Source organism: Protopterus annectens, chromosome 7.part0 (genome assembly GCF_019279795.1).
Source record: "Protopterus annectens isolate FY-2018-M chromosome 7.part0, PAN1.0, whole genome shotgun sequence".
Lineage (NCBI taxonomy): Eukaryota > Metazoa > Chordata > Ceratodontiformes > Protopteridae > Protopterus > Protopterus annectens.
The window spans coordinates 606784633-606806944 of NC_056739.1; the positions used below are offsets into that span (position 1 = coordinate 606784633).

Here is a 22312-nt window from a genome sequence, read left to right on the forward strand (position 1 = left end):
TTATGAATGACAGCTGGATTATACAAGTAGAGAGGTAAAGTTTTACGAAAGTTGGCTGTACATCTTTCTTGTAGCCAATCGCCAAGCTGATACATCAGGTGGCCTTCTTTGTCATCCTCCACACTCTTGGCACGTTTACTACTCTGACGGCTTCTCTGTATACACAGTCCCCAGAAAAGCGATCCAATCAAAGCAGGCAAGGAAGATTGGGTGGGTCAAAGCCAGCAACGATGATGTGTTGATCGTCAGGTTTTCAAGTGTTTCCCAGCATTTCACAAGGCACAGAGCATATAACAATAGGGATATTGCAAGGGACATGTCAAGAAATAATACTTAACTTATTAAAAAAACAGTTGTAACAGCTTAAACTTGAACTTTATGCAACAAGTCTCACAAAATATACCCAAACACTTACTAAAGGGATAATTCTGTAAACTCTAAAATAGACACTACAATGTCTGGCAAAGCACTGGCAATTCCTTCAACTTAATGGCTAATTAAAAGGCAATGTAAATTAAAAATAAACATGCTTTTCTTATAGAGGCAGACAATGTTAAAACTTCTACATGGACATGTAACACTCATTTTTTCAGTAGTTAAACAGCATTTTCCTTAACATACTGTAGAGTAATTGGATTCAGCAGTACAAAGATACCAAAAGACCAGTTTTAAAAAGAAAACTCAAACAGCTATACAAACTAATATTCCTTACAATGCCAGACAACCTACTAGTGTAATTCTGGGTTTAAGGCGAAAACATATTTAAGAAAAATTAGAAAGAATGTACCTGTATAAAAGACGAGTACTTACTACATTGATAGGTCTTCAAGAGGTTACGATTTTCTCCCGTGCAACAATCTGGCCAACACTTTCAATCAATGCTTCTGAGAGCTGCCCCATCCCATACACAAAGCCCATAACTCACAATGACATGCCTGCAACAGAGAAGTACCCCAGTCCTTAAATACTTAAACTCCCTTTCCTGGTACAAAGCCTAGGTACAAATGAACAGCATCCAACAACAAAAGGGGATCACACTATGGGGTGGGTGGTGAGAACATTTGCACTAGTCTTTCTTCAACTAATATGCTAAAGTATTTACAAGACTGAAATACACCCAATTTGTATATTTACCAAAACCGGACACCAACATGACATGTGGGCCCTCTAACCACTTGCCTGAACCAACTCTGTAGAACTACTGTGCCAGCCTAGAGACCCTTTAAGAATTTCCCCTCCCATAATGCAGTAATTCCCCTGGTCATCTCAGACAGTACACTTACCAGAGATGTTAGAGTGTATTCACTGTTGCAGTCATCACATTTGGGTTATCTGCTTGCATTAACCCTCAAGTCGGCCTGATTATCAAAGTCTTGGGTCCTGCATCTTCCATGACGTCAGGTAGTCAGGGGTATAAAGCATGCAGCCGGCACCATTACATCAGTTTTTCTTGCCAGAGATGTCAGGTACCCCCCATAATGAGAAACAATTATATACAAGGTTACATCTGCAACAAAAAACAAATACACCTAAAAACTTTAAGAATAGTAAACAAGAACAGACGTATAGTCAGTAGAAGTCAAGGGGCTGAAGGGAGGGTAACCAGGACTGCAACAGTGAATACTCTCGAAAATCTATGTTTATGGTAAGTGTACACAACTATACTATGTTCTTGGTGTTTCACTGTTGCAGTCATCACATTTGGGTAGATTCCCAAAGCTAAGGAAGGGAGGAGGTAATTAGATAGCATTAGGACCAGCTATGAGGCCCTGCAAGACTGCAGTGGCAAAACCAGCTCTGGATTTAGAAATAAAAATTGGCAAGTGATAATGCTTGGTGAAGGTATGTACAGAACTCCAGGTAGCAGCTTCTAGGATGTCCCTAGTAGGGACACCTCGGAGAAAGGCTGCAGAGGTAGATGCAGCCTTGGTTGAATGTGGTCATATCCCATGTGGGGTAGGTTTTCCATGGTGTTTATAGCACCAATGAATGCAATGGCCTATCCACTTAGACATGCTTTGCTGTGAAATGGCCTTCCCCTCTGCAGCAAATTGCAACCAGCCGCTGTTCAGATTTCCTGAGAGGTTTAGTGCTGTCCAAGTAGAATCTAAGTTGTCTGTGCACGTCCAAGGAGTGCAGTATGTTCCCCTTTGTTCTGTGGATTAGAAAAGAAGGTTGGCAAATGAATGGACTGATTAAGAGCCACACTGGATACCACCTTGGGCATGGAGGGATTGGTCCTGAGGTTCACCTTGTCCGCATGAAAGATGAAAGGCTCCACTGCCATGAGGGCCTGTAATTAAGACACCCTTCTTGCTGAAGTGATGGCTAGAAGGAAGGCCAAGAAAGGATTTCAACTCTGCATTTGCAGCTGGCTCAAAGGGAGGTAGAGTGAGCTTTTTCAATACAAAGTTAAGGTCACAAAGCTGAAGTAGGGGCTCTCCTGGGTGGTCAGGTTTTTGGCCCCTCTGAGGAATTGCTTCAGCAGTGGATGAGAGAAGAGGGGTGGTTCTGTACTGCAATGAGCTGAAATGGCTGAGGCATGAAATTTAGGAAATGCCCTTGTGCAGCATCTTAGTTAAGTATTGAATAATATGGGGCAGAGGGGGAAGGCTTAAACTGATAGTTTTCCAGGTGAAGGACAGGGCATCCACTTTCCAAGCTTGTGTGTGGGGATTCCTTGTGCAGAATTTGTCCAATTGGTAGCACTGGGGGGAGGCAAACAGTTCTCTCTCTCTCTGGGCTCCCCCATTTGTTTCTCACATGTTGAATATCTCTGGATCCAGTTTCCACTCGTGTGGGTCCATGAGATTTCTGCTTAGGTTATCTGCCAGTGTATTTAACTTTCCTGGCAGGAATTGAGCCTGTAGGTGCATTTGGTAGCTCAATGCTGTGTTCCACAGCGCAACGGCTAGTCTGCAGGGAGGGTATGAGTGGGTTCCCCCCTGCTTGTTTATGTAGCACGTTGTCAGTCTTTACCAATAATTGTCCTAGAAGAATATGGTCCTTGAAGGCTGTCAGAGCATTCTGTACAGCTAACATTTCATTCTGATTGATATGCAGGTGCATCTGACTTAGGTTCCACGTGCCCTGAATGCACTTCTCTGCCAAGTGAGCCCCCCCATGTGTAGACAAGGTACGACAGGAATCACTGACTCTAGATCCTGAGAATGTTGACACCATAGGCTGTTTAGATACCATTGTAGTTTGCTCATATGCAGTCTTGCATATGAAATTAGTAGAATGCAGGAGGCCATGAACCCCAGGGTTGCAGTACTTTCCTTGCAGATAGCTGGGTCTTTGTGGCCAGTAGTTTGAAATATGCTGTCAAATGAACTTGTTTCTCTGGTGTGAGGTAGGCCTTCTGGGAAGTTGTATTCAAGCTTGCTCCCAGGAATACAATTTGTTGGCAGGGTACAAGATGTGATTTCTTTTTTTTTTATGGTGTACCCCATAGAAGTTAATTTCTTTACGAATGCCAGATTTAATATAGCCTGGTTTTCTGCCTGAATTAGACAATCGTCCATGTATGGGTATACCTGAATATATCTTTGCCTGCAAAATGCAATGACTGGAGCTAGGCACTTTGTGAATACCCTGGGCGCAGTAGATAAGCCAAAGGGCAGTGCACAGAACTGATGGTGCATGTTGCCTGCTTTGAAGTGTAGGTATCTTCTGCAAGATTCCCTTATTGGGATGTGCAGGTAGGCTTCCTTTAAATCCAGTGTTGCCAACCAGGCATCTTTGCCTAGCATAGGAGGCAGATGATGAGTTAGCATCTTGAAATTTGGGAGTACCAAAAATGTGTTGGGATAGAGAGGTCCAGGGTAGGATGCCAGGAATTGTCTTTTCTGGGTACCAGGATAAGTCTTGAGTAGAAACTTTGTCCCCATTCTTCTTCTGGGACAGGTGGAATAGTCCTGATGTTTAAAAGAGAATTTGCTTTTGAGCCTCTGCCCACTGATTTGGGGGTAGATCTGGCCAACCGCTTGGGGTTGGTAAGGAGTGGAAGTGGAATCTGTATCCTTGGGAAACTATATTTAAACACACATTTGCCCTGGGTAATGAGTTCCTAATTTTTTGCCCGCAGGGCAATCTTTCACCCTAAAGGAACAGTTACTTCTGCAGGGCTTGGAAGTTTGAGACTGTTTACCATAGGGTGGGGGGGAGGGGGAGTCTTACTACTCCCTGCTTTGGAGGTGGGAGCCCCCCACTGCTTAGTTCTGTGAGTACCTTGGGATTTAAGCCTGGGTGCTATGCTGGTTCTGGGTTTGGACTGAGAAGGTCTGCAAGAGGCAGGAAAGAAACCATTCTTAGAGGGCCAATGCCTACTAAATCTGGAAGGCTGTAATTGCAGGAAATCTAACAGTTTGCATAGATTTCACTTTTTCCTCCATCTTTTACGTACTTCTGCTTTGTTGCCAAACAGGCGGGCTTGGTTTAAGGGAGCATCCAGCAATTTAGCTTTAACATGATCTGGCAAAGATTGCTCCTTAAGCCAAGCATGCCATCTAAGTACAGACCCAGTGACAGCAGCCCTGCAAGATGCCTCATAGGTTCATACTAGGCTATCTGCCCTCCTAGCCAGAATGTGTTTGGCTTTCGCCACCCATTTTAAATTTATTTTGCTATGCCCTTTTTCGAGGTTAGTATACTGTGCCTCTGTCTAACAGTGACACAGAAGTGATACCCAGGGTAAACCTACGATCTCCCATCCACTCAAGATTCCTCTTGAAGAGGGTCAATGAGGGACTCTGCCTAACCTGGACTGGGATTTTATTCCGGAGTGAAGGGAGCCTCTGGGTTATGAATCTGTCCCTCCAGCATGTCCTATTTATTTCAGTGCTGAGGTTAAAGTCTCTCGAGTGCGTAGCTCGATGAGATCTGGATTTTCTGAGGTGCAGCATGTCCATTAATTCCGGGTTGGACATGGCTTTATATGTCAGGCACAGATCGCCTCTGAACAGGTGGTATGCCACTGAGTAGAGCTGGAGTTTCTTTAACCGGGCAGCATATGGCATCTGTTTGAGCCCTTTGATCCTCTTGGTGAGGTACTTTTGGGGTCTTTCCAGTTGCTGCAGGTGTCTGGTAAGGTACATCCCAAAAGGGGCATTGTACTCAATTATGGGCCTGATGAGGGATGAGTAAAGAGGCACGATGACCTCCCCTGATCTAGATGTGAATACCTTCATGATTAGGTGGGCTATATAAAATGTTTTTCTAACCACTTTGGCCATGTGGTTGTCAAATGAGAGACTGCTATCAACTTGGGTCCCCCAGGTCCCCAATTACTTCTACTGTACTTAATGGATTACCACCTATGTGGTCATTTGTGGGCACTTTGTTTTTGCCAAAGGGGATGACTATACACTTTTTGGCATTTAGCTTGAGGCCATGGCTCTGGCACCAGTTGTCTGTTTCTATGAGGCCCTTTTGGAGGATGCTTGTGTCGGCTGGAGAGTCTATTATGGTGCCCAGTTTGCAGTCATCTGCAAACTTGGTCAGCCACAGTCCTCTTCATAAGTCACTCTTACGAATCAAAACCACATTGCAAAGTATGTTTTCCAACTTGTTTAGCAGAATGCATTAAATCCTGTAAATCTTTATTTTCAGCACAGTCAGGAATCAATCATTTTCTGCTTAAGCAATCCAATAAAATGCTGCTGATACTTTAACATATGAAACTGGCAGTTTAAGGCCCTAATGGCCAATGTTGCAGAAGTGTATACATTCTTACCCATCTATCCAGTGCTCTGGAATCTCTATCAGAGGGGGTAAGATTTTTGGCAGTAGTAGCCTTAATGCAATTGGGTCCCTGTGAAATGATCTCAGGATCCGCAGTAGGATTTTTAAAGAGAAACTTGTGACAGTCAGGAACCCTGTAATACCTATCAGGTTTTCTGGGAGCAGGAGGTAGAGTCAGGGGCCAGGCTAGATTGCGAGAAGGCATCAACAATATCCAGTACAGGAGGGACAGCTGAAGGCCTGTGTTGAGGCAGGAGTAAGAAATTCCTAAGCCTCTTTTTGGAGTCAGAGTAATCCTGGTTTTCCCAGTGAAAATGCTCCCTAAAAGTATGCAAAGTTTCACCAAAACAGAAATCCTCTGGATGGGAAGCAGAGGGGATGGGGTTCTATGCTTCAGAATCCTCATAGGTAGATAAGGGTAAATCCTGGTCATCAGAGGAAACAGAAATTTCAGAGTCCTGATCAGAAGAATCAGAAGGAAAATCAGTCCTAGGTCTCTTAATGGGGGGGTGGCGGCGGCTTCCCCAGATTAGCGTAATAAGGTCTTCAGCCATTCTTATTTGTTTTTTAGACATAGGGGCCTGACCATGCGGTCTGGGTGTTTGTTTTCTAGACATGGATAATTGAACAGAGTACCAAAATATTTAGAAGTATAAACAGATGATGAATAGTCAAGAGATTTGAATAAGGCACAAAACTGACAGCGAGGTAAGTCGTGGTCTGGGCCTAAGCAAGGGATGCAGTACGAATGAAAATCTTTGAGGCATTTGCTTTCCACAAGAAATACAATTGTTAACTTTTACTGACATTGGTTTAGAGCAAGAAAATGGTTCCCCAACTGGGTACTTAACTTAGCTGAAGACTTCGGTTCTGAAACTCAAACGAAAATTTCAGGAGTAGGCCAGCTGGCACTTACGAACTTCGAACTTCTGCTTCAGGCATCGCATGGCAAGAAAGACTGGTGTAATGGTGTCGGCTGCATGCTTTATACACCTGACTACCCAACGTCATGGAAGATGAGACAGCAACTGACACAGGACCCAAGACTTTAATAATCAGGCCGACTGAGGGCCACTGCAAGCAGATAACCCAAATGTGATGACTCGTATGGTCCTTCAGGTTTTACAAGGCAGGAAGGGGGAAGAAAGGAGTGTTGTACTGGACAGACATGAAGAAATGGATCTATGGTTATGTGAAGTACATAACTTGCATATCATTCATTCGGTCTGTCTGATCCAGAATGTGAAAGTCTCAAACCAGTATCAACTCAGGGTGGTCTCTTGACAAGAGACCCTTCAGGACAAAAGCACCAAAGGAAATTGTAACCCTGGAAAACCAGTCCAAATTAACATTTTTTCCATGCATACCTTCATTAAACATTCACAAATATCCAGTGAAGAGGTTCTAAGGGTAGTAAAATTTGTAACAGCTCTTGGCTTAGTGGGTAGAGTCTCGCTGTATGCAGCATAAAGAAAATTCACTTGGCAGTTATCTGCAAAAGGAAACCTTTAGAAACTTTCTGCCTCACTCTGTTGATAGCAAAGACAGAAACTCTCTTCTGAAGAATATGGTTCTGTGACAATAGAAGAAATTGTCTACATAAACAACGCAGGTAGGATGCACTCCCCTTTGCTTCCACAACTAGGAAAGAAAATTGTCAAGTGAATATGTTGTGAACCGTGACTCAAAACACCTTGGGAAGAAAAAATAGGCTCATCGTCTACTAAGGAAGGAGGAAATTTAGATAATGCATGGAGTATTGAAATCTTTCTGAACGAAGCGATGGCTACGTGTTTTTCATTAAATAAATTTTAGCTCTATAGAGAAAGCTGGCTTGAAGAGAGACTTGCAGCTTCTAGTACCAGGTTCAGATCCCAGAGCAGGGCCCCTGACGGTAAATCTAAGCAAGTAATGTCAGATTATGAGAAGCTATAGAGTGTTCTTGAAACCAAACATGGAAATATGAATTAGAATCCAAATGGACTTAAATTGAGGAAAAAACTACAGCCAGTGTTGAACACCATATACAACAACCACCTCTGAGATTGGGCCAGAAAAGGGATCGATATTCTAAGGTTAAATCCAAGTGTCAAATCTCATCCATTTAATGCTATAAATCCTAAAAGTAAAATCTTTTTTGGGTCGCTGTTAGAATTCTTTCTACTTCTGAAAGCAAGGGACTTATTCACTGGCAATTAGTGAAACTGGAGAAACCAGGTGGTTAGTTTTAGACTAAAGATGTGGGAGAGGCTTCCTGGAACAGTGAAAAGATCACAGATGCTGCATGGATCCAAAATCCAGGGAAGCTTTTTGAAGAGGCCTTAGAAGAGAAGACCACATCTGTCTTGGGCCAAAAGGGAACTAGGAGGATGACTTTGGCCTTTCACTTAAATTGCTTTATATAAGAATCTGGGTATTCGGGGCAGCAATGGGTAAGCATATAGAAGCCCGAGAGGCCACTATTAAAAAAGTACAGTTGTGTACACTTACCATAAATGTAGATGTTAGTGTATTCACTGTTGCAGTCATTACTTTTGGGTAATCTGCCGGCAGGTTGCCCTTAGTCGGCCTGATTAACAAAGTCTTGGGTCCTGCATCGGTTGCTGTCCCTTCTTCCATGACGTCAGTGGTATAAAACATGCAGCAGACGCCATTACATCAGTTTTTTCTTGCCCCAGATATCAGGTGCCCCCAAATGGATATATATATATATATAAAATTAAAAAAAAATATATACCTCCAAACAAAAGCAAATATACCAAAAAGGCTTTTAAGCATAGTAAAAGAAAGTAAAGGTATAGTAAGAGAAAAACGGGGGGCTGGAGGGTGGGTAACCAGGACTGCAACAGTGAATACACTCTAACATCTACCATTATGGTAAGTGTACACAACTGTACTATGTTCTTCGTGCACACTGCTGCAGTCATTACATTTGGGTAGATTCCCAAAGCTATGGTTGGGAGGATGGAATTATACAGCATTAGGACCAGCTATAAGGCCCTGCATGACAGCAGTGGCAAAGCCAGCTCTTGATTTAGAGAAGAGCAGCAAATGGTAATGTTTGGTGAACGTATGAACTGAGATCCAGGTAGCAGCTTCTAGAATGTCTCTGGTAGGAACACCTATGAGAAAGGTGGTAGAAGTAGATGCAGCCCTGGTGGAATGACATCTGATCCCCTGGGAGATAGTTTTACCATGGTGCATACAGCAGAAACGAATACAATGGCGTATCCATTTGGAAATAGTCTGCTTTGTAATAGCCTTTTCCTCCGCCCCTGCAGCAAATGCCACCAGTAGTTCAGATTTTCTTAAGAGATTTTGTCCTGTTTAGGCAAAATCTAAGTTGTCTGTGTACATCCAATGAATGCAGAATCCGCTCCCCTTTGTTCTGTGGATTGGGAAAGAAAGTTGGAAATGAATGGTCTGATTAAGAGCCACACTGGATACCACCTTAGGCATGAAGGATGGACTGGTCCTGAGAGACACCCTGTCCGCATGAAAAATAATGAAAGGCTCCACTGCCATAAGAACCTGCAATTCAGAACTCCTTCTAGCTGAAGTGACTGCTAAAAGGAAAGTGTTTTCCAAGAGGGAAATTTTAGATCTGCAGTAGCAGCTGGCTCGAAAGGAGAGGGAGCGAGTTTTTCCAATACAAAACTGAGGTCCCAGGCAGGGGTTGGAGCTCTCCTGGGAGGTCTTAAGTTTTTGGCCCCTCTGAGATGCTGCTTTAGCAGAGGATGAGAGAAGAGGGGAGGTTCTGTGTTGTAATGAGCTGAAATGGCAGAGGCATGGATTTTTATGGAAGAGAGAGACAAGCCCTTGTGAAGCATCTCAGTTAAGTACTGTAAAATATGAGGAATATTGGGCACTGTTGTGCTTATTTCTTGTGATTGGTTCCAGGCACAAAATCTTTTCCATTTGTCAGCGTAAGATTTTCTAGTACTAGTCCTCCTTGCCTCCAAAATGACATCCATCACAGATTTGCTAAGGGGTGCTAAGGGTGAATTTAGATTAGCCACGTTGCAAGATTCAAAGTTTGGAGCAGAGTGTACAGAACTTGGTTGTTCTGCCGAGACAGTAAGGTGCCTGAGGCAGGTGCCACGGTGGAAGGAGTGGGTACCAGTGTTGAGGCCAGTCTGCAGCAATCAGAATAATTTTTGTTTTGTCCTGTCTTTTAGTAGAACTTTGGAGAGCAGAGGCAGAGGGGGAAAAGGCATAAACTGACAGTTTTTTTCCAGCTGAATGATAGAGCATCCACTTTACAAGCTTTTTTATGATGAGTTCTTGTGCAAAATTTGTCCAACTGATAGTTCTGGGGTGAGGCAAAAAGATCTATGTCTGGACTCTCCCATTTGATTGTCAACATGTTGAAAATTCGTGGCTCCAGTTTCCATTTGTGTGGGTCCATGAGATTTCTACTTAGTCTGCCAGAGTATTCAGCTTTCCTGGCAGGAATTGAGCTTATAGTTGTATTTGGTAGGTCAAAGCAGTGTTCCACAACGCCATGGCTAGTCTGCAAAGGGGGTAGGAATGTGTACCCCCCCCCCCCAGCTTGTTTATGTACCACATAACTGTGGTGTTGTCTATCAGTAATTGACTTGGATGAAGGTAGTCCTTAAAGGCTGTCAGAGCATTCTGTACAGCTAGCATCTCTTTCTGATGGATATGAACATGCATTTGATTTGGGCTCCATTTGCCCTGAATGCACTTCCCTGCCAGATGAGCCCCAAGCACAGTGTGATGAGTCTGTCGTTAGGGTTTCGGCGGCAGGGGGTGGAGTGAATGGCAGTCCCTTGTTTTGGTGGCAGGCCTCTGCCCACCATAGGAACTCTAGTTGCAGGCAAGGTATGATAGGAATCACTGTTTCCAGGCTGTGACAATGTTGGCTCCATAAACTTTAAGTACCACTGAAGTTTCCTCATATGCAGTCTTGCATATGGAATTAGAAGAATGCAGGAGGCCATGAACCCCAAGGCTTGCAGAATTTGTCTTTCAGATAGCAGGGTTTTTGTGGCCACCTGTTTGAAGCAAGTCAATTGAATTTGCTTTTCTGGCACAAGGTAAGCCATCTGGGCAGTTGTACTCAAGCTTGCACCCAGGAATGTAATTTTTTTTGAGACTGTACCAGTTGTGATTTCTTTTTGTTTATGGTGTACCCTAGACAAGTTAGAACCATTTTTACAAATGCCAGAAGCTTTAGAAGAATGTCCTTGTTTTCTTCCTGAATTAGACAATCGTCCAGGTATGGATATATCTGAATTTTTTCTTTGTCTGCAAAATGCAATTACTGGAGCCAGGCACTTTGTGAAGACCCTCGGTGCAGTAGATAAGCCAAAGGGCAGTGAAGAGAACTGGTAATGAAAGTAGCCTGCTTTGAAGTGGAGGTATCTTCTGCAAGATTCCCTGATTGGGATATGCAGGTAAGCCTCTTAAGTCTAGAGTTACCAACCAGGCATCTTTGCCTAGCATAGGAAATAACTGCTGAAGAGTCAGCATCTTGAATTTTGGAATGTCCAAAAATGTATGGTAGATAAATCCAGAATTGGGACGCCATTTGTCTTTTCTGGGTACCAGGAAAAAAGCCTCAAATAAAAACCTTGTCTCTTTTCCTCTTCTGGTACTGGTTGAATAGCCACCATGTTCATGAGGGACAGAACTTGTTTCTGGGCCTCTGCCCACTGATTTGGGGGCAGGTATGGCCATCCGTTTGGGATTGGCAACATGTGGAAATGAAATCTGTATCCCTGGGATACTATATTTAAAACCCATTTGTCCTGGGGTTATAAGTTGCCAGTTTCGTGCATGAAGTGCCAGTTTTCCCCCCAGAGGGGCGGCTAAAAAGGTAAGTGCTTGGTGAGTGTAGAGGAAAGTCATTGAGACTGTTTACTATAGGGAGGTGCCTTGTTTCCAGACTTAGAGGTGGAGGCACCCCATTGTTTTGTTCTAAAAGTCCCTTGTGATTGAAACCTGGAGCCTTTGGAATGTCTGGGTTTGACTTGAGTGGCTCTCGAAGGAACTGGAATGGACCAGTTCGTAATAGGCCAGTGCCTACTAAATCTTGGAGGTTGCACTTGTAAGAAATATTTCACAGTTTGCATTGATTTAGCTTTGTCTTCCATATTTTTTAAAACTTCTTCAGCCTTATTACCAAAGAGACTGGCCTGTTGTAAAGGAGCATCTAACAATTTTGCTTTAACATGATCAGGCAGAGTTTGCTCTGAGCCAAGCATGCCTTTTTAGCACAGACCCAGTTACAGCGGCCCTGCAAGAGGCCCCCAAAGAATCAAAACCACATTGCAAAGTATGTTTTCCAACTTGCTCAGCTGAATGCAATAAATCCTGTAAATCTTTATTTTCCACACAGTCCGAAATTATCATTCTGTTTAAGCAGTCCCATGATATGCTGTTGATATTTAAGCATATGAAATTGACAGTTTAAAGCCCTGATTGCCAAGGTTGCAGAAGTGTAAACCTTCTTACCCCATCTATCCAGCGCCCTGGAATCTCTATCAGAAGGGGTAGGATTTTTAGCAGTAGAGGCCTTAATGCCCTTGGGACCCTGAGAAATGGTTTCAGGATCAGCAATAGGATTTTTGAAAAGGAATTTGAGAGAGTCAGGAACCCTGTAGTATCTGTCTGGCTTAAAAGGAGCCGGTGGCAGAGAATAAGGAGCCATACTAGATTCTGAAAAAACATGTCTAGAACAGGAGGTATAGCCAAAGGCCTATGCTGAGGAAGAAGAAAATCCTAGTCTCTTTTTAGATTCAGAGAAATCCTGACTTTCCCAGTGGAAATGTTCCTTTAAGGTATGTAAAGTTTCCCCAAAAGAAAAATCCTCAAGGGGAGAAGCAGAAGGAATGGAATTTTCTGCATCAGAGTCCTCATAAGTAGGTATAGACAAATCCTGTTCATTAGAAGAGTCAGAAGAAATTGATTATGAATCTTCTGAACAGGATTCCATGTCTTGCCTAGGCCTCTTAGGAGGGGGTACCCCTAATCAGAGTAATTAAATCTTCAGCCATTTTGATCATTTGTTTTTTTAGGCATAGGGGCCTGCATATGTGGCCCAGGTGTCTGTTTTAGACAGATTTAGATTTTGACCTTAGATTTTAAGATGGCGTAGGTCTAATATACAAATCTGTAGCCCTGAAAACACCCTTAAAAGCCGGTGCCTGAACAGCTGCTCTGGACTCATCTAAGGTAGAGACATCCGCGGGTTCCATAATTGAAGCATCTCGCGGCATACAGGACTCCGAATGGGTCCCAGTAGAGGCCTGCGAATCAGAAGCGGGTATCAGGTGCTGTGAAAGCGCCTCACTGAGTATCAGTTTAGACCTAGACGGTCTGCCTCTTTCTTTGCGTTTTTTTAGGTATTGCGGTAGTCAGATTACTAACAAGACGACATTTCTGGATAATTAAGACGTGAGCCAAAATATTTAGAAGCAAAAATATACAGACATTTAATAGTGCGTTGATTAAATTTAGCACAAAACCGACAGCAAGGTACGTTGTGGTCAGGGCCTAAGCAAGGAATACAGTACAAATGAAAATCCTTACGAGGTATTTGCTTCCCACAAGTAATGCAATTAACTTTTACGGACATCGGTAAGGAACAAAAAAAAAAGTTTCCCCAACGGGGTACTTAGCTTTTAGTTGGAAGACTTTGGTTCTGAAACTCGAAAATGAAAATTTCAGGAGTCTGCCGACCGGCACTTGCGAAATGCTTCTGCTTCGGGCACCGCGAGGCAAGAGACTGATGTAATGGCGTTGGCTGCATGTTTTATATCCCTGACAACTTGACGTCATGGAAGAAGAGACAGCAGCCAACACAGGACCCAAGACTTTGTTAATCAGGCCAACTGAGGGCACCCTGCCAGCAGATTACCCAAATGTAATGACAGCAACAGTGAAACACGAAGAACATACAGCATCCCTTGGTGACTGCCCCAGAAAGGGGGAGGGGAATGGCAAAGTTGAAGTATTTAGTTTTGTAGTGGGAGGCAAGCTACAGCAAGGACTGCCCCAGCAACTGAACATTTGGCTGGGTATCTCTGAATTGAAAGACCACTCATGACAATACCTGCTGAGCCTATCCACTAGGCAATTTATAGTTCTGGAATGTGTGTGCTCTATTAAAAAAAAAAAAGGTCCAAGGTAACAGCCCATTGCCAACTCCACTGCTTCCAGACACAAGTAAAATTAGTTCCTCCCTGCTTTGTGATGTAGCAAACTACCACGTTTTCTGTTTGGATAGATATACCCTAGAGAAGACAGTCCTGAAGCTCCTACAACACAAGAACCATCCTCATCTCCAAGACCTTTATGGAGTATTGGCCACCTTGTCTGTCCACAAACTTTGGGCCATTATCCCTCCGTCATTCAACCCCCCCACCCACCCAAGGGAGGATGCATACATGGTTATGACAGCTACTGGGGCAGAAGGTAGGAAGGTTTTACCAGAGTGAACCACTGGAGATTTTAACTAGAACCTCAAGTGCTTCATGCATGAATTATGACAAACAGTGGAAAAATGCACTGACTACTGAACCCAAAGAGCCACTGCAAAATCCCCATGTGATCATGTAGTGCACCATTACAGTAGACAATGGCATTAGTCTCAACACCCTCAGAACCAAGGCTGCAGTACAAGGTTGTGAAGCAGACAATGAATGCCCAACTTCAAATGAATCCTGTCTGGTGGTAAGGAGACTACAGAAAGTGCCCAAATGACAAACTAAACAATTCACTGAACTGGTTGAAGTTTGACGTCTGTTGACTTACTGAAATTCTAAGGGACTGGCAAAGCTCAAGACAGTTCATGGCATCTGAAAGACTCCATCGAACTGGCAACTAGGAGCCATTCATCTAGGCATAGAAATATCTTGTACCTCAACAGCAGTAGATTAGCAGCTAAAACAGTTGAGCAACTGGTGAACATCATGGAAGCTGTGGTGAGGCCAAATATGAAGCCTGAACTGACAACAGTCCCCTATGTGGGAGCAGAGAGGCATCTCCTCGACTGCTGCATCAAGACTGGAATAATGTCTGACAGCAAATGAATCTAGGTGCTTCCTGGATCAGACAGTAGAATAAAAGACTGAACCATGGCCATTCTAATTGCTTCTATATACTTGTTCAGTAGGCTGGGCCTGAGTTTTCTTCAGAATCACAAAGAACGTTGAATAAATCCCCAACCATCCCCAGTCTTGTTGAACTCTTGCATGGCCAGACTAGGTGGGATGTCTGGCAGCATTTAAGTTGGAAAGGTGGTCAGGCAAACCTTCAAGAATGCTACAAGCCTCCTATCAGTGAAGGAACAGCTATATCCCTGGTTATGCAGACCACCTGAGCCTCTGGGAAGAATATCTTTGCAGACCTCATGGGCCTCTGGGAGAGACATCCTTACAGAAGGGGAGACTAACTGCTGACATTTAGAGAGTTCCTAAACCAAAGTGAATGAGGTCCCTTTTGGTTCACACTGTACGATCGGAGGAAATAAACTTAACTCAGCCAGCAGAAAGGGTCTTACAGTCCTGCTCGCGCAATGCATCTTCTTCAGAGGCCAAACAAGATTGAACAAACAGGGCACTGATGGATTCCACAAAGTGGTCCTCAAAATCACAAAGGAGCAGCCACGCATGTGCTCGCACTATTAAGCCAGTCCCAGCTGCTCTAGCCTTAATAAATGCTGCAATATGCATAAGGGGCATGAAGAGTCTGGTGATGTTGGACATCACAGTCAAGGATGAGTCCACTTTGACTTTGTCAAGGTGGCCTTCAGAGTAGATAAAGCCTGCTGCAGCTCCATAAAAACTACTCAGGTGTTTGACAGTAAAAAGCTCTTAACACAGAAGTGCCTGAAGCATACGCCTGCTTCACCAATCAATCCAACACCATGGACTACTTGTGGGTTGGGGGATGAACAGAATGCAACTCCCTTATTAGCTGCACCACAATGGAGTCAACTGTAGGAGATTCAGCCCACTGTTGCAGGACTTTGGATGGGCAGAGAATTATCAGGTTTGTGAGGGACTGTACCTCAACTTGTTGGCCACAGGCACCACTCAAAGATGGTGCTGAACCAAAAGCTTCAAACAATACAGTCATCCTGGTGAGGGCGGGGGGGGGGTCAATGGGCCAAGATCCCCTCAAGCACATCAACTCTAAAATTTCAAGCACATCAACTCTAAAATTTCACTGAAGGTGTAGTCCTCTGGAAGGGACTGGCAGGTATCCTTCTCCATCCTGAATCTATCTTTGGAGAGGTAGTCAGATGGATCCCAAGTGCTTCTACTTGCACATCCTCAGCTACAGCAAGGGAGGTATCGTCCAAATCCTCAGATGACAATCTGGTTTTGGGCATTTGGTCTGATGCATACAGGTCAACCCTGACAAAAGGATATCTAATAGGAAAACAAGATAACCGTGGGATGGAACTGCCTCTGAGACCTACAGTACTGCTGTCTTAAAGGCAACGATCCTACAAACATCTGCAAGGCCAATCCAATCTCCATCAGATCAGAGGACACCATCCCAGATTCTGAATCCTTCCTACATCTATTGAAGAGATGAGTGGGGATGGTGGGGCCTCAATGAGGGAGGTTAGCATAATAGTTACGGTGTTTGCCTTCTAGAAACAATGTGCAGGATTTGACTCTCACATGGGATAAACTGGCTAGGCTTAAAATGGCCCACAAGGGCAGTCAGCCAAGTATTAACCTAGGATCAAAATTGTAGGCTCAAAAGCAGGACTAAGACACCATAAGTGGTGCTGAACCTAATGGCCTCAGTAAGAACAGAAGCTCTCAACTAAAGCCCTCAACTCTCGAGACTAAGTCAACTGTGAAAATGGAAGATGATCTCAGATCCAAAATATTCAGTGCCAAAGCCAAGAGAAAGTCTGCACAGAGGCCACAGGACCCAACTGAAAATTATGCTCTGAAAGCCAGACTGACTAAGCTAGAATAGGAGGCACCTGAGAGGATCTAACTGCCTTTAAAGCCAAAGGGGACAGAATGCCTCCAGTCTCAACCTGTCCTCTGGAAATTCCGAATCAAGTGATCCAAGTCTGCTTCCAATGTACTTTTGTAAAACATGGACTTCAGTTCAGACCATCTTCAGTGCTTTCCTTGAAAGCGCTAATTAGACTTCTCGGACGTTGCCAGTTTCCTCATGGGGTTATGAAACAAACACAGACACAATGGTTCATAATCTGGTGGCTCAGTTTAGGTTGGAGTGCAGGCTACAGGAGCTTTGAACCTCACAGCTTTGGCACTACGGATAAGGTGAAGGCTCAGGCCTTTTCTTAGATTCCAAATCTTTTTGTTTGAATGTATTTTCTGAAGCCTTTCAATTTTGTCACCTCTGGATCTGGTGGCAAGAAGCCTTTTAATGTTAACTTTGTCGGTTAGGGCCCTAGGTGTAAACCCTGCACAGATTTCAGTGTCAAAGATGGGGAACTCCCAAACACCATACACAAATCATGCATGCCCTGTAGTGAAATTCCCAGTGAATCCTTAATTCTTGCCAGTTTCTCCACAATACTTACCAAAACAATTCTCTACCAGTATATTTACCTCCAATGTTTTTCACAGATGCAACAAAAAAATCTAACACTTATAAGAACCAATCAACACTAGCAATATCTTTGTATATGTGGGTCTATATTAGTAGAAAATTCCAGCGAACAGCCATTCAAATAAACCAATGAATGGCCATTCATCGAAGGTTCACCTCAGCAACTGTTCTTCTACGGGAAGGGAGTTAGTTGGCCAGCATTAGGAAAATTTGCCATTTTACCCCACTGTAGTGTGATCTCAGAGTTGGTATATGTAAGATGAGGTGGTGAGGGGAGCAATCCCAAACACTTGGTGGGTTTGACAATGTAGTTTGTGTACAGTTCATGTGGGAGATGAGTAATTCCCTTCCCTTAGAAAAATGTTTGCTGAAGTGAACGTCAGATGAACGGCCGTTCACTGGAATTAGTTTGAGGAATTAATATAGACCTGTATACGAAGAACATAGAACAGTAGACTACAACTACACTAGCTATACTAGCACTCAGTAAACCAAGCAAGCAAGAACAAGTAGTGGGAAAACAGCAGTACAGAAGGAGCAAACAATGCCTACTGAAAGGCAGAATTTCTAGAACAGACAAAAAAACAAAGTAACAATCCCCTGATGGGTAGAACAGCACTATAGTAAAACAAGAATCCAGCTAACAATAAGGAGGTGGAGCACTTGGCTGTGAGTGGACAGTATCAATTCACTATGGCAGCAAGCAAGATCTGGGGTAACTAGAGGAACAGATGCACTACGGGAAGAGAAACGGTTAAAGGGGATTGATGCTGGAGCACTAATTTTACAGGGTGATTTAACAAGTATTTCAAGGACCCATATGTCTGACGAGAAACTGAATAGGATCCTCTATTAAAAAAAAAAATCTTCCACAGTACATAATTTATTACAACTAGACTTCCGATAGCGATCTTCCAGAGTAGTTGGAAGAGTGCTGCGAGCAAGTTGCGAAACAGTAACCAGGGGAAATGCACATCAACAGAATACAGTTAATTTAATCAACTTGTCACAGTTGAAACTTCAGATAGGTCTGCCAAAAGAATGCTACATTTGTCCAGAGATTGAGCCCATTCCCCTTTCCCCTACTGTGACTTTACATCTTCCACCCTCCAGAAGTCTCCACATCTCTATTGTGCCATCTTCTGTCTCCAATTCATATTTGCACAGAATACAGACTATATAACTGGGAAAAAAACAAACTGCTGTAGACATAGGCTGCAATTTTAACAGGCCTCTCAACCTTTCTAGACCAAGAGGCAAGAAACAAAAAGGGAGTATGCTTGACCTCAACCCCAGTCTTGCATTCCAAGGGAAAAAAAAAAAAAAAAAGGAGTATGCTTGACCCCTGACCTCAACCTTAGTCCTGCTTTCCACGGATGTAAAAAATGGATGGAGGAAAGGAAAGCAGACTGCATTAGAGTATCTACAATAAGATAAAACTACATTACACTATTCATACAAATGACTGCTGCAGTCATACCTCTCAGAAGAGTCCCAAAGCTTTCAGCACCAGTCCCTTCTGTGGCTGGCAACCCTCAGGGCAATATACCCTTAAGAATGCCACAGCAAACTCAACTGTAGTCCTAGACGGGTCAGCCTGAAGTACTTGGAAAAGGTGTGGAAGGACTAAGTAGCAGTTTCAGAGATAAAGCTTTCAGGGGCATTTCTTTAAAGAATGCTACGATGGTAGACATGTTCCTGGTAAAGTGAGAGCTTACCTCACATGGTGATGGGTTTTCTGTAGAATTTGTGGCAGAATACAATGCAAAATCCACTTAGAAACAATCTTAGTTCTTCCCTTCAGTTGTCAAAGGCCGCAAACAGACAGACAGTCTTTCCAAAGGCTTTTTTTTTTTTTTTTTTTTTTAATAACTTAAATCAATACCTTTGTGCACATCCAGAGATTTTTCCCTTTGTTTTGCAATTTAAAGGAAAACAGTGGGAGCTGAATGGCCTTATTGAGTAAATGTCACAGCTTTTGGCTACCCTATCCAAGTGGAACACCAGAAAGGGGTCACTACACAAGTGCCTATAAAACTCAAGACACCCCACTGGCTGACAACTGCTACCAGGAATACGTTCTTCCATGAGACATACTGCCTAGGCTGATCCTGCTCATTCAAGTGACAGTTAATTTTACAGCATAAAATTCAGAACCATGTCGGCATAACTACATTCTTTGGAGGTCTGAGATACAAGATCCCTCTGAGGAAGCGTTTCGTTGCTGTTCTAGAGAAGAGTGGTAGAAAAAGTAAACTCCCTGCTGTTGCAGACAGACCGACTTTAATGGAGAAAGACTAAGCCTATGTGAAACAATTCTGCAGACACTGCAGGACCTTTAGTACTTCTGCTTCAGTAGGGATTAGATTCGTCACTCTGGCACCAAAGTAAGACTTCCCATATTGCCAGGCACATTTCTTATTGCTTGGCTTCCTAAATGGCTCCCATGTTGGACAAGTGTCCAAAGGTTAACAAGGTTAAATCCCCCAGGCTGCTAGGGTGACAGACTGAGTGTACTGTGTCCACTGACTCAGTAGATCCACGTGCTTGGGCAAAATGATGGGATCTACCCTATCTCAATATGCAGGTGGGAGAACCAGGGCAGTCCCGGCCAGAAATGTGCAGTTAAAATCACACACTACCTTCCTTCCTTACTATTTTTAGGTACACACATGGGTGCAAAGGCACACAGAAATCTGCCCTTCCAGCTGACTGAGAACACATCCAATGCGTGCACCACCTGCAAAGTGAGCCTGGAACAGTACTTGATTCAGCAGTTCTCATGAGACAGAAAAACTAGAGGTTCCTGAGATGTCTGCAAGTGAGAAAACCCTGTATGCACAGTGTGTGACATCTCTCTGCAGATGGTCGACCTCTCTCTCTTTTTGGGGCTGTAAACTTAATAAAAAACCTGGCAGATGGCTATAAGCCAAATTAATGCCATCCTGCAGTCTCTGTAGATACATCACTAGGAACCAAAATTGCATACTCCAAACAGAGTGTACTGGATGCGAGTTCCAGTCTTCCTAGGAAATGCTGACAGTCAAACCAACCTTGTGTTCGTGAATTGAAATTAATCTCAATTCTGAAGAAGTCTACGGACGAAAAGTACAGTTTTGTACCTACCATAAATGTAGATGTCCGAACTGGATAGCATCTGCAGTCATAACAACTGGGTTGTCCTGTCGTCAGGCAGCCCTTCGGTCGGCCGGATTCCAAGTCCAGGTCCGGCTTCGGCTGATGTCGCACTTCAACCCGACGTCATCTCTGCTGGTCTTCGGGTATAAAGGCATCAGCCGACGCCATTTTCCTCAGTGTTTCTTGCCCCAGATGCCAGTTGCCCTCTTGGAAGGCTAAATTTTGGGTAAATGCCAATGTTTCCAAAAGATAGAAGGCAAACACAAAAAATAAGCATGTATGTACATATATACAAACAAATACACCATAAGAGACTCCCCCCACCAGCTAGCTATTAGGAGGGTAAATACCCTAGGAGTACCACAGAGGGAAGGAGGGAGGGTAATCCTGACTGCAGATGCTATCCAGTTCGACATCTACATTTATGGTAGGTACAAAACTGTACTATGTCCTTCATGGATGCATCTGCAGTCATAACAACTGGGTAGAATACCATAGCCAACTAGGTGAGGAGGAAGAATAGATTATGGTGTGGTTAGGATCCCTTGCAGTACAGCAGTGGCAAACCCTGCTCGGGATCTGGAATACAGAGGTAGATTATAATGCTTGGCAAATGTATGCACGGAGGTCCAAGTAGCCGCCTCAATAATGTCCTTCGTTGCCACTCCTCGTAAGAAGGCTGTGGTAGTGGCTGTTGCCCTTGTAGAATGAGGCCTTATGTTCTGTGGAATTGGTTTTCCATGGAAGGAGTAACAGAATCGTATGCAATTTCCTATCCATTTGGAGATTGTCTGTTTGGAAATTGCTTTTCCTTCCCTTCCTGTTGCATAGGCTACAAAAAGCTGGTCAGTTTTTGTTACTTTTTGTTCTGTCCCGGTAGTAGCGTAGCTGTCTATGTACATCCAAGGTATGCAGCATTCTTTCCCCTCTGTTTTGTGGGTTGGGGAAGAAGGTAGGTAGGTGGATTGCCTGGTTTAAAGACACTCTGGATACCACCTTAGGCATAAATGTAGGATTAGTCCTCATGGACACTATCTTGGTGGAAGATTAGGAAGGGTTGTACTGCCATTAGGGCCTGAAGTTCAGAAACCCTCCTTGCTGAGGTTATTGCCAGTAGGAAAGCAGTTTTCCATGATAGATGCTGTAGGTCTGCTGTTGCTGCTGGTTCAAAAGGTGCGAGTGTCAACTTTTCTAGCACAAAGTTCAAATCCCAAGCTGGCAATGGTGGTTTCCTAGGAGGTTTTACATTCTTGATCCCTCTGAGGAACTGCCTGAGTAGAGGATGTGAAAAGACAGGTGGATCAAAGCTGTATTCTGCTGAAATAGCTGATGCATGTATCTTGGAGGAATAGGACAGGCCTGTATGTAGAAGCTCTGCCAAGTACTCCAGAATGTTAGCAATATCTATATTCGACACATCTTTTCCTCTTTCAGCACTCCAAATGACAAACCTTTTCCATTTTCCTGCATAGTTCCTTCTTGTTGAAGGTCTGCGGGCTTCAAGGATAATGTCTTTAACCCTTTGGGAAAGATCTGGATTAGTTGCTGCTATGTGATGTTCCATGCAGTCAGTTGCAACGTTTTAGGTTTGGATGCATGATGCTGTAGTTGTTCTGAGTTAACATCAAAGGCATCAGGGGTATTGACCACATTTTGTCCCGAGACATGCTCCTCAGCAATGGGTACCAGTGTTGTCTTGGCCAGTTCGGAGCTATCAGGATTATCCTTGGACGTTCCTCCTTGATTTTTAGTAATACCTTGTGTATCAAGGGAAGAGGTGGGAATGCATATGCTGTCAGACCTTTCAAGCTGAAGGAGAGCGAATCCACTTTCCATGCAAGTGGATGGAATG

General features: G+C 43.7%; 1 protein-coding gene across 3 annotated transcripts in view; it reads right to left on the bottom strand.

The window, feature by feature from the left end:
- Positions 1-22312, bottom strand: part of CLK3 (CDC like kinase 3) — a 1797083-nt gene that overhangs the window by 1361110 nt on the left and 413661 nt on the right. For 2 of the 3 annotated variants that reach the window (XM_044077202.1, XM_044077201.1), the window contains exon 4: positions 62-155. The exons of the other annotated variant lie outside the window; for it this stretch is intronic. In XM_044077202.1, the coding sequence (XP_043933137.1) occupies positions 62-155 (94 nt within the window). The remainder of the gene's footprint in view (positions 1-61; positions 156-22312) is intronic. 3 annotated transcript variants of the gene reach the window in all.